General features: G+C 37.5%; 1 protein-coding gene and 1 long non-coding RNA gene across 2 annotated transcripts; one reads left to right on the top strand and one right to left on the bottom strand.

Moving 5' to 3' along the window:
- The first annotated feature begins 1,128 nt into the window (after nucleotides 1-1,128).
- On the top strand, nucleotides 1,129-9,090 carry LOC149847002 (uncharacterized). Its single transcript, XR_016430581.1, has 2 exons — nucleotides 1,129-1,512; nucleotides 7,066-9,090. It is a non-coding gene; the product is annotated as an uncharacterized LOC149847002 (long non-coding RNA).
- On the bottom strand, nucleotides 9,020-10,393 carry LOC149847001 (serine-type endopeptidase inhibitor). Its single transcript, XM_089998249.1, has 2 exons — nucleotides 10,247-10,393; nucleotides 9,020-9,364 (listed from the first exon to the last, which is right to left on the bottom strand). Exons 1-2 carry the CDS (start codon nucleotides 10,293-10,295, stop codon nucleotides 9,174-9,176), a joined length of 240 nt encoding a protein of 79 aa, XP_089854375.1. The 5' UTR covers nucleotides 10,296-10,393; the 3' UTR covers nucleotides 9,020-9,173.
- Between the last annotated feature and the right edge of the window lie 5,536 nt (nucleotides 10,394-15,929).

Here is a 15,929-nt window from a genome sequence, read left to right as displayed (position 1 = left end):
TGCTCCTCCCAAGAGTTGAAAAATCTACGGACTTTCCCTAATTTGACTACATTATTCTTCTCATTTCAAAAGAAGTAGCCTTGCTTGTGACCTACTATCTTTGGAAGCAACTCATCTAGCTTATTCGCATGTCAAAAGGAATGCCATAACCCGATAGATTCAACCGTGTTTTACAATTATAGCTTCAATACCTATTCATTTGGGACCATTTCCCAAAGAAGTGTAAAGGTCAAGAGTAATAGGTGATGATTTGAATCAATATTTCTCTGATCCCAAAGAAACAAGAAATCAATGCTCTCTAGCCCGACAAAGGGGATATCAAGATTCACGTGTGAAGGGACCAGCAAAAGGCTTCCTAGAAAAGTTGTTTAAGCCATAGAGAACTCTCTCTTACTACTATCATGCTAGCGAAACTCCTATTTATCTACCTTCAAGATTGTTTTAGAGATGGATTGTTAATCTTTGTAGCATAAGGGTATGCTTGATGCGCCGTTCCCAACGTGATTCAGACGAAAATCTCGCTGAGAATGATGATTTTCAACAAACGCTGGATGCGACGGACGGCGTTCCGCGCGTCCACCGCGTCCTTATAAACATGATCTTTTCGTTCCACCCCCCCTGTTACAAAAGTAACAAGGATGAGGGGAACGTTCATTTCGTCTCGACGGGCATGCCACTTTGAGCCCCATCGCCCTCCGCACCCCCTTGCGATCTCCTCCACGAAGCTCGGGGGGGCATCATGCTCTCTCAGAGACCCATCGACTCATAGTACCCCTCCCCGCAAGCGACGTACACCTTGAAGATGACCCCGCCATGGTTTACGAACTCCTGCAGCACCAGTGGGGGCTTCAGCTTAGTGAGCCCCGCCGGGTTGAAGACGAGCGACGTACACCTTGAAGATGACCCCGCCATGGTTTACGAACTCCTGCAGCACCAGTGGGGGCTTCAGCTTAGTGAGCCCCGCCGGGTTGAAGACGAGCGATATCTTGTGCGACTTTGCGCTCCCGTTCGCCACCATAGGCTTTGCGATCACCGGGTACTCGAGGCCGACGAGCGTCTTCAGTGTCTCGGTGTCGTAGATGACGATCTGCTTGGGGATGCCGAAGGTCTCGCTCTCCAACGGGATCCGAAGCTCGGAGACCGCTTGCAGCATGGAGATCCTGTTGTGGAGCCGCTCGATTGCCTTCGCCGGGTCAATCACGCGGGCATCGAGGTTCCTCACGTTGAGTCCTAGTAAGAATTTTGAAAACTGAGTTTTCGAGTTTCTTGGGAGAAACTCTGGTTTTATCCTCATCTGAGGTGAGTTCTTCAGTTTCTGAAACCACCATCTTCTTCTTTTTCCCTTTATTTCGTTTTTTGGTGATGGTGTTGGGTTAGAATTGTGAATTCGTGGATAGATTCGTGTTTTGCTCGGTGGGGAATGAGCAAATGTTCTGTATTGAGTGTGTTACCGAAATTCTGTTTGACATTTAGTTGGATATAAGGAGAGGAAAGGTAACGCTGAGAGGTTTGGTTTTGAAAAGCATAGGATCTGACCCGATCCATGTACCCAATCCATGTAACATGTAACATAACCATGTAACAATTTTTTCATTTATCGGGTCTGGATACACCAGACCCGGACCCAAACTGTAACCTAACTTAAATACACAAGTTAGGTCACGATTTCATTTACTGAAATCGTGACAGCCGTAACTGCTCTCTCTCTCCCTCTCTTCTCTTTCTCAACGCAGGTGCAACGCAGAGAAAAACTTTCATGGTATCAGAGCCATAGATCCATCTTGGGGTCGAAGGGGATTCCAAAGGTACGACAGATCAAAGGTTTGAGGTTTCGTTCATCTCCCATCTTCTTTTCTTCTTTAGATTTTTTTTCTCTACCTCCATCCCCAATTTCCATCTCTCGTTTTCTTTTTTTTTCTTCAGTCTTTTCTTCTCCTGTTTAGTGGATTCACGCCTCACGTGAATCCCTAAGCTGTTCACGTAAGGGAATCACGTGAAACCTGGTTCACGATATCCCCTATTCTGGTTCACGATATCCCTTCTTCTACTGGGCTGGATATCCAAGTCTGATCGTGCTTTCGGGGCAGACCTGCGACATCAAATCTGGGATTCTAAACCCCTTTGATGTCCAGCCTGCTGTGTGACAACTTCTTTTGAGTCGACTCTCAGAACCCCTCTCTCGTATTATATTCCTTTTGACTGTTATGAGTGGGATCCCTCTCTCGTATTATATTCCTTTTGACTGTTACGAGTGGGATCCACTTTGAAAATATAGTCTGGATTTTTTTTTCTATTCTTTTCTTCCGTTCCTCATTGCTTCCACATTAAAATTACAGTCTGAATTTCTTTTCATTACTTAAATATCCGACCTTACAAAAGTAAAAAAAAAAAAACTCAATCTTGGAATACAGTCTGCATTTCTTTTGACAGCCTCTGGTCGCCAATTTTCGAGTTTCTCAGTCGTCAAAAAAAAAAAAAGTCAGCAAACCTCTTTGGCTGCAGACTGAGCACTCTGTGGGTACTCTGGTAACACAAAAAGGGGTTCCTTTTTTTGTTAAAGCTCTTCTTCATGGATCTTCATTCCTCTTCATCCAATCTCTCTTCAAGTTTTCTCACTCAACTCGTTTTTGAAAAGTTAACTACCTCAAACTTCTTGATTTGGAAGAGACAAATCATTCCTTTTATAAGGAGTCAAGGTCTCTTAGGTCACCTTGATGGAACCACTCTCGCTCCACTCGAATTTGTTACGAGAGAAGAAAAGATGACAAAGGAGTAAGTTCAATTGTGTATGTCAAGAATGTAGAGTACCTCAACTGGGAAAGGAAAGATCAGTCGGTGGTTGCATATATCACTTCCACCTTGTCCCAAGAGGTCCTTGTTGTAATTCCCGACAATTGTACTGCTCTGCAACTTTGGAAAAAATTGGTTCAAACATATTCACAAGTTTCGCAGGCACGAATGGTTTTTCTCAAGAGGGAATTTCAAATGCTGAGAAAAGATTCCATGACCATCATGGAATATCTAAACAAGATGAAGACTATCATAGACCAACTTGCAGTTATAGGATGCACGGTGAGTGACAGTGATATGGTGCAACAGACTCTGAGTGGATTGGGATCTGACTACAATATGATCGTCACTTCACTATTGTGTCTCCCTGCCCTTCCTACATTTAATGAGTTGCGAGCAAAATTGATTCAGTATGAGATGACTCTGAAAGGGTTCTATGAGGAATCTCACATTCACACAAATTCCCAAGAAGTTTTTGCCACAGGAGTGACTTATGGTAGAGGACAAGGACGAGGACAAGGGCGCAGTGGACACGAAGGGCGTGGTCTGCATCTCACTCCAAATACGTCAGCTCATGCGCAGGGATCAAGAACCATTCCTACTTGTTTCCTTTGTAACAAAAAGGGGCATATCAAAGCGAATTGTTGGCATAATCCAAAGAATAAAGGAAAGGGTCCACAGACAGAAAACAAAAGGAAGTTATCAAATAGTGGAGAGATTAAAGATCTGCTAATATCTGCCTTGTCAGAGTTGAAATTGAAGCAGAGTGATAAAGGTACTTGGTTTGTCGACTCAGGGGCAATGACTCATGTGACAGGTGATGCAGGTAAAATTTCTAATCCCATTCCTTATTTTGGAAAAAATAAGATTGTCACTGGAGATGGATCCCACCATCCTGTTTCTCATGTTGGAAAAACTGTCATTCCCATGTCATATTCCACTCTTACTCTTTCAGACGTTCTTCATGCTCCTGACATTAAGAAAAATATTGTCTCTGTTTCCAAACTTATTGATGATAATAATGCTTCAGTTGAATTCACTCTCTTCTCTGTGCAGGTCAAGGACCTACGCACGAGAAAAACATTCGCTGAAGGAAAGAGACGAGGCAATATGTATGTCTTTGAAGAAGCTCATTGTCATGTTGTTCGCCCTGTCCACCTGAATTCCAAGCCCTCATTAGAGTCGTGTTCATCCTCTTCTACTAATGTTTTTAGTATTTCTGAATGTAATAAGCCATTCTTATGGCATAGTCGGTTAACACATTGTGGGAGTCATTTTATTGAGAAACTTGTATCTAATAATCTCATTCCGAAAGAAAGTCTCAATAGGGATGAGAAAAGTCACAAATGTTCCAGTTGTCTTTCCTGCAAGAGTCATGTATTGCCTTTTCATTCCATTAATAAGAGAGCTTCAAAACCTTTTGAGATAATATGTTCTGATGTATGGGGACCCGCTCCAATTGCCTCTGGATCTGGAAGCAAATACTATTTAATATTTGTTGATAACTATTCTCGATACACTTGGATATATTTCATAAAAAAAAAGTCGGAAGTCTTCTCTTTGTTTCAAAATTTTCTTTCCCTTGTCAAAAATCAAATTTCTGAGTCCATTCAATTTTTCCAATGTGATGGAGGTGGGGAATTCTCATCCCGTGATTTTATTTCTTTTCTTCAAAATAACGAAATAGGAAGAAGGGTGTCCTGTCTTCACACCCCTCAACAAAATGGAATTGCTGAACGAAAACACATGCATATCGTTGAAAGTGCCATGAGTATGCTTCATGACAGCAATCTTCCCATCAACCTATGGACAAAAGCTTTTCATTCTGCCGTGCCTGTGATAAATAGACTGCCTATGGTTGTTCTAGAAAATAAGTCTCCTTATCACTGTCTTTTTGGAACTCATCCTAGTTTTTATGATCTGCGTGTTTTTGGATGTGTCTGCTATGTACATATCGATCAGTTCCTGAGAAACAAGTTTCAAGACAAGGCCCAAAAGTGCAGATTTGTGGGATATGCATATGACTACAAATGATATAGGTGTTATGATCCCACCAACAAATGCATCAGAACCTCAAGAAACGTTGTCTTTGATGAACAAAATTTTGATCACGGAGCTAACACAACGAATATGCCAACTGAAATTTATTATCCTTGGCTGAGCTCAGAATTTTTTGCTGGCTCCAATGAAGCATGTTCCTCAGACTGTGTGCAACAAGAAGGAGAGCTGTTTGTGAACACTGGGACGTCGGGGTCACAGAATGCAGAGGAAGTACCTGGCAGATACAAAGGTATTGTCTATTCTAGACAGAGACCGACAACATCAAGCCATTCAGATCATGTCTCAGTCGCCAATCCTGTGTCTTCTCATACTCTTGCAACCAGAAAATCAAACCGCATACGACATCCTATTGACAGGTGGGTCAGTCATAACAACTTTTCCTTGGATCTTCAACTGTTTTTAACTGCCATCAATAAGGACAAGGAGGAAGAGCCCATCATGTATTATCAGGCAGCCGCTTCTATGAAATGGGTAGAAGCCATGATCGATGAAATGCAAGCCTTGCATGAATGTGGAACATGGAAAGTTGTTCCCAGACCACCTGATAAAAATGTTGTCGGATGCAAATGGGTCTACAAAATCAAGTACAAGCCAGATGGAACCATTGAACGATACAAGGCAAGGCTTGTAGCAAAAGGATTCACTCAAGAAGCAGGGCAAGACTATGATGAGACTTTTAGTCCGGTTGTAAGAATGGGAATGATTCGAATCATCATCTCCCTGGCTGTTGAACATGGATGGAATTTGAGTTAGTTTGATGTAAAAAATGCATTCTTACATGGGAATTTGAAGGAAGAAGTATACATGGAACAACCCCCTGGATATCAAGAACAAAATTGTAAAACCCATGTATGCAAGCTAAAAAGAGTCATCTAAGACCTGAAGCAAGCATCTCGCTCTTGGTTTGATAGCTTCTCGCTAGAGATTCAAAAACATGGATTTTCACGTTCCATGCTGGACCACTCATTGTTTATTTTTAAAAGCCCGCCTGTGACCACTCTATTATTAATTTATGTCGATGATATTATCATCACAGGAAATTCTGCGGACCACATCCAAGAAATAAAAGACTTATTAGGTCAAAGGTTCAAAATGAAAGATCTTGGAATTCTACGCTATTTTCTTGGTGTAGAAGTTGATAACCAGGCTCATGGCTTGACACTCACTCAACACAAGTACACCGTAGACGTTCTCAGCAAGGCAGACATGAAAGAGTGCAAACCTCTGGGAACTCCGAGTGTACTTCATCAAAAACTTAGCGCTCATGATGGAGATCTGTGTGATGACCCCACCAGGTATCGCAGCATAATAGGAATGTTACAATACCTCACATTCACTAGACCTGATATTGTTTATTCAGTCAATCAAGTGTCTCAATTTATGCATGCGCCACGTGCTGGACATATGGAAGCAGTCAAGAGGATCCTTCGATATCTGAAAGGGACTATTGGAGATGGATTGATATATTTACCACAGTCATATGGCCAAGACGAGCACGAAATTACTGTATACTGTGATGCAGACTGGGCAGGGGATCCTGACGAACGAAGATCTACATCAGGATATTGTGCCTTCATTGGAAGAAATTTAGTCTCTTGGAGCAGTAGAAAACAAAAAGCTATCGATAGATCAAGCACTGAGGCTGAATATAGATCCATGGTTGCTGCCACTGCCGAAGTCACATGGATCAGGCATCTTCTAACTGAAGTAGGAGAAAAGATCTCCTACCTTGCTCTGTGACAATCAAAGTGCCATCAACATGTCTTTCAGTCCAGTACATTACAGTCGTGCCAAGCACATTGAGATCGACCAACACTTTGTGAGACAGAAGGTTGAAGAAAAAAAGATTGAGCTTGAGTTTGTCAGCACTGAAAGACAGGTTGCAGACATATTTACCAAAGGGTTAACCAAGGACCGCTTTTGGATGCTTAAAATCAAGTTGTTCATGGTTCAAAACCATAATCAACTTGAGGGGGGGTGAAAAGCGTAGGATCTGACCCGATCCATGTACCCAATCCATGTAACATGTAACGTAACCATGTAACAATTTTTTCATTTATCGGGTCTGGATACACCAGACCCGGACCCAAACTGTAATGTAACTTAAATACACAAGTTAGCTGAAATCGTGACAGCCGTAACTGCTCTCTCTCTCCCTCTCTCTCTCTCTCTTCTCTTTCTCAACGCAGGTGCAGCGCAGAGAAAAACTTTCAGGTTTGTGGGTATTCCTTATTGTGCTTTATTTCTTCCTTTTTAGTTTGGTCTTGGGGGAGGAAAGAATTCTGCTTTGGAAACTTTAGTAAATTGTTCATGGTGTACTTGATAGATTTAGTTGAAGAAAAGGAAAAAAAAATCGGAAATTAGTTATTCGTTTGCGTTTATCATATCGTATTTCTATTTATTTTTTGGTGGGGGTCTATTTTATTATTTAGAGAAGGGGGATTCTGTTTCTAGGAGATTGGTTTAGCTTCTTGTGATCATTTGTTGGTGGATCTTTTTATTTTCTTTGTTTTCTTTTTGGTTGTTTCTTGAGATGTTTGTGGGAGGAGGGAATATTTTTATGTGAGAATTGGTTCTGTAGAAGAGTGAGTGAGGGTTAAATTTTAAGGTGGTTGGTTCTGTATAAAAGTGATTCTTTGAGAGTTTTTGGTCTTTGTTTTTCTGCAAGAGCAAAGAAGATTGAGTATAGAGGGATGGTAATGGATAGATATTGGCATGAAGAGGCAAAAGCAATAGCTGAGGATGTTCTGGTTAGTCTGGCTTTTCGCTACCTAACAAGTAGCTATGTTTGTTCTGAGGGCCTAGAAATGTCTGCAGGTGATGCTCCACTGCAGAACAAGTTATCTGAACTTGTGGAAAGACAAACATGTCCTACTTTGAGTTAGGATGTCATTAGGAGTGTCTAAGTTTTCGCATCAAGGGGGGCTATTTGTGTGTTGAAGAATCCAATGTAATTGGGTTGGTAGTTCTTAGTGGGCTGATTTGTAGGAATCGTGGGATTATGTTTAGCTATGTTTTAGGAGTTCTTTTAGCTATTATGGCCAACGTCTTTTTAGAAAGGTTAGACATGTGATAAAGTAGATGTGTTTGTGGTAAAGTGGATGTGTTGTCTAAAAAGTTGGAAGTGGTCCATCCACGTTTTATGATTTGCTTTCCTATATTATGTAATCAAGTTTTGTTTTTAAGTATGAAATGAAATATTTGTTTTGAGTGTGTTTTTCTTTTAATGCTCTGTTTTTTGTATTCAACATTTGGTGCCTTGGAATACTCTTCACGTTAAATCCAACAGAGGAAAGTAATCGCCAACTGTTTATTGAGTGCACTACAGTAAGAGCATTATTGCGGCAAGTTATGGGTCACTTTGACTGATCTCATTCTTTTGCTGAGAATTCTTGTATAGGAACTTCAATGGTGGAACATCATTAAGATTAAGCTACAATGGTTACAGTAATGTTGGTCTCTGAACTTTCATATTGTGATTTGGAAGAATTGGGTTAGGAAGAACAGGATCGCTAAAGACAATTTACCTAACTCAACCGGTAAAATAGTTCAAGTCGTATGGGCTGCCTATAATGAAAACTACCTTAAATTGAGCTAGTCAGAAAATGAAAGAACTGCTATCAAATATTGGTGCAAATATGGTATCACTATCCCTTAGGATCCTCCGGATCAGGGGATTTTAGATATGCAGCTGGCTACGACTACAAAGGGTGACTCTCTCTTAATTGCTTATGCTTGCAGGAACAGCTTGGGCTACTTAAGAGCTGTAGTGATTAGAAGGAACTCTGATCTTGTTCTACCAGAAATTGAGGTCCATCATTGAGTTTAATGATCAGAAATCTCACTGTTGCAGTTCATGCCACTAACCATCGGTTGATCTCTTGGGTGAACTCTATTTTGGAGGGAGGGCCGAAGAAGTATAAGGCCTCTTTGGACTATGCTGAAGAGGTTTTTGCCAGTGAGTACGTTTAAGAAAAGAAATCCCCTTATTGGGCAGTGTAAGTTTTTTTACACGGCTATATATCTCGCTCGTTTGCAGCTTATTTTCTTGCTGAGACTCACAGGGTGGAGGCCTTATCACCCAGTTTGATAATCCAAAAGAAAAAAAACTGTATGGAGAAGAGAAGGTCCACTTACTCTTGATTAACACATACATGCAATTGTGAAATAGAACAAACCATTTTGGACCATGATGCTTATTACAATACAAAACCCAAATCAAAGGTGTTGTCCACCACAGATTTCACATAGTTTTATCAGCTCCAAGATCTCATATACGTTATTGAAATATTTATTTGACAGTTTTGAAGCCATACTTGGTTTCAAGGGCAATTGACAAGGGTTCCATCGGTAAGATGTAAGGTGCAACCCTTTGGAGCAAGGCAACAATTGCACTTTCCTGGCAGCCTGTGTGTACCTGATGATGGGCAAGTCATGTACTGTACATCAAGGCAATACAGGGGACATGCGTGTACCCCCACAGCATTTTCTATTCCTCCAGAAATAATCATTCCTTCTCATACAGCAAAAAGAGAAAATAATAAATCAAAAGAATAATATTGACAAATTGTACTGAATGAAATCAAAACAAAAATAATATCAACAAATTGTACTGCATGTATTGAGTATACGTGATTAATGAAAAAGTATCATGTAGATGAATGAAGTAGTGCATGCTTAACCAATACCCAAAGCAAGGGCCTATGTACCAGGAGCAACCAGATACTGGAGCCACTGATTCCACCATCCCCTCCTCCTCCCAATGACTGAATGTGTGGCATGCAGTGACTGGGCAGAGTACGACGTAAGGTACTGGGTATGGTCATTGGATCTCCTCTCTAGATTCTGGCACGTTTTACACCTCTGAACAGTGTAGCAGATCCAATGATCAGGGCCCGAGTATTTTGTGAAGTGCTTGCCCCACACAAAACACAAAATTGCTGCTAGTGATTCTGTGTTTTGTGTTTTACATAGAAAATTGCTGCCTACATAGTGATTTCCTGTCTGTGTTTTACATAAAAAAACACTGAAACCATTAGCGATTTTCTGTGTTTTGTATGGCCTGAGTACTTTATAAAGTACTTGGCCTGAACATCTAACCATGCCTCGAACGGAGAAGATCCCACCCTCTCTCTCTCTCTCTTAATTGTAGAAACTATAATAACAATAACTAGTGAATTTGACAGATAATAATTGGCGGGGTAATAATTCTTAAAGCACCATCTTATACACACGCACACAGAGAGAGAAGAGAGAGAGAGAGAGAGAGAGAGAGAGGTATTTGTTTAAGTTTGTTATATCTGAAACAAAAGAGGAACTTGTTGATGTCGCGTGTGTGTGTGTGTGTGTGTGCATGGTTTTCTCTTCGTTTTTAAATGGAAAATGCAAAGGTTACCTGAAATGAGAAAGAGAAGAGCTGTAATACTGCAGTTGATCTTTGCCATGGCTGCTGCCCGTGCTCCCAAAGCGTTGCTTACTTGGTTTATATATCAACTCAACCTTTCGGGTCCAAAAGAATATACTAAAGAATATACTCGTGCACGTCACTAGGATTTTGGGTCAATCCAATCTACACAGCGCAGGAGTTTCTACCAAGCAAAACGCCCTTTGCCATCTAAAAAGAGCCAAAATTTTCAGAAGCACATTTAACAATTGCATGTCTACTAGTAGTGGCAGGGTACGCCACTCAGGCTATAGGCCAGCAAACGGCATCAAGTTCAGGTCAGACTCAAGTGGATCCAGGTGTGTTTCCAAGTCTCAAGCTTGATCCTTCGTCGAAAAAAAAGTCTCAAGCTTGTTCTTCCTTTATTGCTGCCACTTCTATCTAGAATGCCAATACATATAGAGTCTGGATTGAGCATCAGCATTGAACAAACTTCTATCTAGAATGTCCTCCATCTTGGGGACAGGGCCTTTCAGTTGTGGGGCCCAAGGCCTGAGGCGATCAGGTGCACCCGATCCGGACTCTAGAATCGGTATATCATCAAGAGTCAATATCTTTAAATTACTGTGATTTCTGGGAACCTAGTGATAAAAATATTGTTATTTGAAAAAATATCACTGATATTTATGCCCATGGTTTCTATTATACTGGGGGAACACCTGGCAGCTATTTGTAGGAAAGATCCTTCAGTGGGTCAAAATGGAGCCGAAATGTTTGATTTCTGCCTTGAAATTATAGCGTTGGGATAAAAGGATGGCTTGACCCGGGATCCAATGTGCCCACCTGACATGGAAAACCAGATCCCAACCCAAACCTGTCCCAGTTAGATCGGCCCAAATCGAGCGTCCCCCATGGACTGTTCTTACCTAGCGGAATCAAATCCTAGACTAATTTTTTCACTACCATGACAATATTAAGAATTTTTGAAATTGCCACGGATAGGGCTGTCAATGGGTCAGGTTTGTAGCCTAACTGACCTGAACTCGAATTCTCAGGTATGGGCATAAATGTACAAGCCGAACACTACAAGAAATTACTTTTTTATTGGTGCTCTTCTTATGTAATGCAATTAATGAAGCATCTTTACTGGTGATAAATATGTTCGCACCAGTAAAGATTTACATTATACTGGTGCGAAATACATTATGTCAGTATAACATCTTTACTGGTGCGGTTATATTTTGCGCCAGTGAAGTAAAGATATTTACTGGCATGAAACACGCTCATGTCACTGAAGTAAATATCTTTACTAGCGTGAAATACACTTGCGACATTTGATCGCATCAGTATAATGCTATCACTGACGTGATTTTGATGGTGCCAGCGTAATAAAGGTTACTGACCTAAAAAAATCACACCAGTAAAGTGATGTTAAAAAAGAAGAAAACTCTCAAACCCTCTCTTCTCTCTCTCTCTCACTTTCACTTGCCCTCCCTCTCTCTCTCTCTCTAGCCCCTTTTATCGATCACACCAGTAAAGTGATGTTAAAAAAGAAGAAGAAAACTCTCAAACCCTCTCTTCTCTCTCTCTCTCACCCTAGCCCCTTTTATCGTCCCTCTTTGTCACCCCCCCCCCCCACCCCTCACTCTCTCTCTCCCCCGCCCTCTCTCTCTCTGGCCTTGTTTGTCTCCATCACGTTGTGTTAGTTGACAAAGTAAAATTATTTATTTATTAATTTTAAGGTTTATATAATTTAATTACTTAATTTTAATTTATTTATTGCATATATATTAAATATATTTTTTCATACATGATTTATATTTTAGATGTTTTATATTTTAATTGCCTATTTTGTTATTTATTTATTTAATGCATGCTAAATATATTTTTTATATATGATTTAGATTTTAGGTGTTTTATATTTTAATTGCATATTTTATGATTTATTTATTGAATACATGCTAAATGCATTTTTTTATATGATTTAGATTTTAGGGGTTTTATATTTTAATTACCTATTTTGCAATTTATTTATTGAATGCATGATAAATGTATTTTTTCATATATGATTTAGATTTTAGGGATTTTATATTTTAATTTTTTATTTTATAATTTATTTATTGAATGCATGTTAAATGTATTTTTTTCATATATGATTTAGATTTTAGGGGGTTTTACATTTTAATTGCCTACTTTATCATTTATTTATTAAATGCATGCTAAATATATTTTTTTATCATATATGATTTAGATTTTAAGGGGTTTACATTTTAATTGCCTATTTTGTGATATACTTATTGAATGTATGTTAAATATATTTTTTTTCATATATGATTTAGATTTTTGGGGTTTCATATTTTAATTTTATATTTTATGATTTATTTATTAGATGCACATTAAATATGGTTTTTTCTCATATATGATTTAGATTTTAGAGCTTTTACATTTGAATTGTCTATTTTATGATTTATTTATTGAATGCATGTTAAATACATTTTTTTTCATATATGATTTAGATTTTAGGAGTTTCCTATTTTAATTATCTATTTTGTGATTTATTTATTGAATGCATGTTAAACATATATTTTTCTCATATATGATTTAGATTTTAGGAGTTTTACATTTTAATTACCTATTTTATGGTTTATTTATTGAACACATGCTAAATATGCTTTTTTACTTGAGAATTGACTAAGATTTTAGGTGTTTTATAATTTAATTGGTATTGTTGGAATTAATTTAGTGAATGCATGTTATGGATGGCAGAAGTTGGATCCAAATTCAATGAATACATGTATATAGTAGTTTAGTATTTTGTATGTAATATCGAGTTAGGCAATCATCTTTGAACCTGCACATATTTTAAAAAGTGCAGACGTTATAGATGACAAATGTTGAATCCAAATTAGAGGGTAATTTTAAGTATTTTTTTAATTACCTTTTATGCAAGTTAAGATTGAATTTTGATGCAATGGTTGATGATGTCATGTCGTCGATAACCTTTATTTCATAGGAGTGACCTTAATCATTATTTGAAGGAGTTAATAATTTCTTAGAAGTTGCCCGACACAATAATGTAGTATGGCAATGAAAGATCAAATGCCCATGTTGAATGTGTATTAACCTCTTATGACTGTATATCTAAATTCGATAGCCGGTAATCATGTAGATAACATAGCTACTGTTCAAAGCTCAGAGGACGATGCGTATTTTAGGTTGCTAGATGATAGTGCACAAGAATTATACACTGAATGCTCGAAGTTTACAAAACTATCATTTATCGTGTGTTTGTTCCATCTGAAATACATAAACAAATGGAGTAATAAGTCTTTTGATATGTTGTAGGAGTTATTACATGAAGTTTTTTCTGTTGGTATACAATTACCTAAGAATTATTACGAGATGAAAAAAAACCTTGAGAAACTAAGATTGAGTTATAAAAAATAGATGCATGTCCCAAACATTGCATGTTATATTGAAAAGAGAATAGAGAAAGGGATAAATGAGTATACTGTAAAACTTTGAGATGAAAAGAAAGTGAAGGTGATGAGACATATTACAATAAAATTACCAATGTGCCTACGAAGACTTTGTGATATTTTTCTTTGATTCTAAGGTTACAAAGATTATTTATGTCAATAAAGACTGCTTTCTAAATAAGGTGACATGTTGAAGGGTGTATTAAAGATGATAGATTAAGGCATCCAACAAACTCATATATGTAAAAATATTTTGATCTTGCTCATCCATCGTTAGTAGCTAACAATCATAATGTTAGATTGAGATTGACAAGTAATGGTTTCAATTCCTATAAAACTTTAAATGCCACTTACAACATATGGCTCGTCTAAGTTACAACTATAATATACTTCATTTTGTTACACTAATTTTTGTAAAAAACAAATCAGGGTCCTTGTTTATCCAAGTATTAGTGGGAGATGACCAGTAAATATGAAAAATTTATACCTCAACCAGCTGAGCAGTCAAATAACAGGTTGACATCTCAATCAACTAGATGTCAACATGCACATGATACAATAATGTATTTATATGTCAAATAGCTAGATGTTAGTGAGCATGACAACTGTCTTGGCTGAATGAATTTGTATTTGTCCAAGTTTTGGTAGAAACATATTGGTTTGATCAGGTGAGGTGATGATCTTGTCAACTCAAGGAAGTCAATCCGTTGACCAATTAGGTTGCTAAAAACTTGATCTAACCTTATGTCCCACAAAGACTACATGGTGAAGACACATACCTATTTGGATACAACAACTTTAAGAATAGGTTTTGCCATATTCACATTATTAGAATTACATTTTGTTTTTTTACCTTTTCTTCCCAATCCTCTTCTTAGTTCACAAATGCTATTACCATAATCTCAATTTTTTGTTAACGAAAAATAATTCTATTTTTTTTCAACCTTATTTATGACTTCCTTTTTTTATGATAAGGGAACCCTCATCGAGACCCGGGTCACTTATGGGCCCATGAGGAAAAACTCCAGGTTGAGGATCCTATTATTTCTTTTCTAACAACTTCATTTTTCAACAATACATATTGTAACACCTATGATTTTTCAGAATATTTCAAAAAATAATGGAAATTTCATGTAAGTGAAATGTGAAAATTTTAATTAAGGGTAAATTAAAATTTTGAATATGTCTCATGAAGAATCAAAGTTTATTCTAGTGAAATTCATATTTATAATCAAATTTAAAAGTGAAGTTAAATAAAATTAATTGGTAATTTTAATTTAAATTAAATCAAGTATAATTTTGGGTGAATTTAGATTTTGTTTGGATATGGATGTAATGTAGGTTAACTCAAACAAAATTGGATCTTGATTGGATATTTTAAAATCCAAAATGAAAATTCATAGAAAATTCTAAATAGAGAATTTTGTGGAATGAAAATTTGTAATTAACTGAGTTTTATATTCTGTAGGAGTCTATAAGGTGGGACGTTCCCTTATGTGGGCCCATCTTATGTGGCATTTCATACTTGGTAAAATTCTGAAAAATTTGTAAAGTGAACACCTACTTGAAATCAAAATTAAGTAATATCTCTAAGTTTTCTAAAATAAACCGAGGCTAAAAAGGAAAGAAGAAAAAAAAAGACTAGCTAAATAGAATTTTGGAAACTTTGTTTTGCTTTTTGTTAAGGAAACTCCCTAGGGTGATACACCCACCCTAGTGGGCCCATATTATGTGGCTGAAAATCTAACTTTCAAAAAAATAGTAAAGGTCAAAACTTTCTAAAAAATAAAAATCTAGATAGGATGTAAAAATCTAAGGTTTCTAGAATATATTTTTTTTTGGAAAGTATTGGAACAAGAGGGGATGCCCATGGTAGCGGTCCCTCTTGTATACGATTGGAACCCCTTTAAGAGGTAAGTCAATATGTTTATATATATATATATATATATATATATATATATATATATATATATATATATATATATATTATAGTTTATATAATGTAAGCTTTAAAACTTAGAAATGTAATATATGTCTAGTTAAAATATGGAAAAAAAATCAAGGGAATTGAATAATAAAACTTAAGATTGGTTTTAGAAATAAATGGGTTGGAATAGAGAGGGGATTTGAAAGGTTAGGGGATTGAAAAAAAAAAAACCCTGAGGAGCTCACACTCCCTCCCTTTTCTATTTTACTCTCTCTTCTCTTCTCTCTCT

This window comes from Nuphar pumila, chromosome 2 (genome assembly GCF_984573655.1).
Source record: "Nuphar pumila chromosome 2, dmNupPumi1.hap1.1, whole genome shotgun sequence".
NCBI lineage: Eukaryota > Viridiplantae > Streptophyta > Magnoliopsida > Nymphaeales > Nymphaeaceae > Nuphar > Nuphar pumila.
Note: the sequence above shows the minus strand (reverse complement) of the source record. Positions and strands in the feature narration are given on the sequence as shown.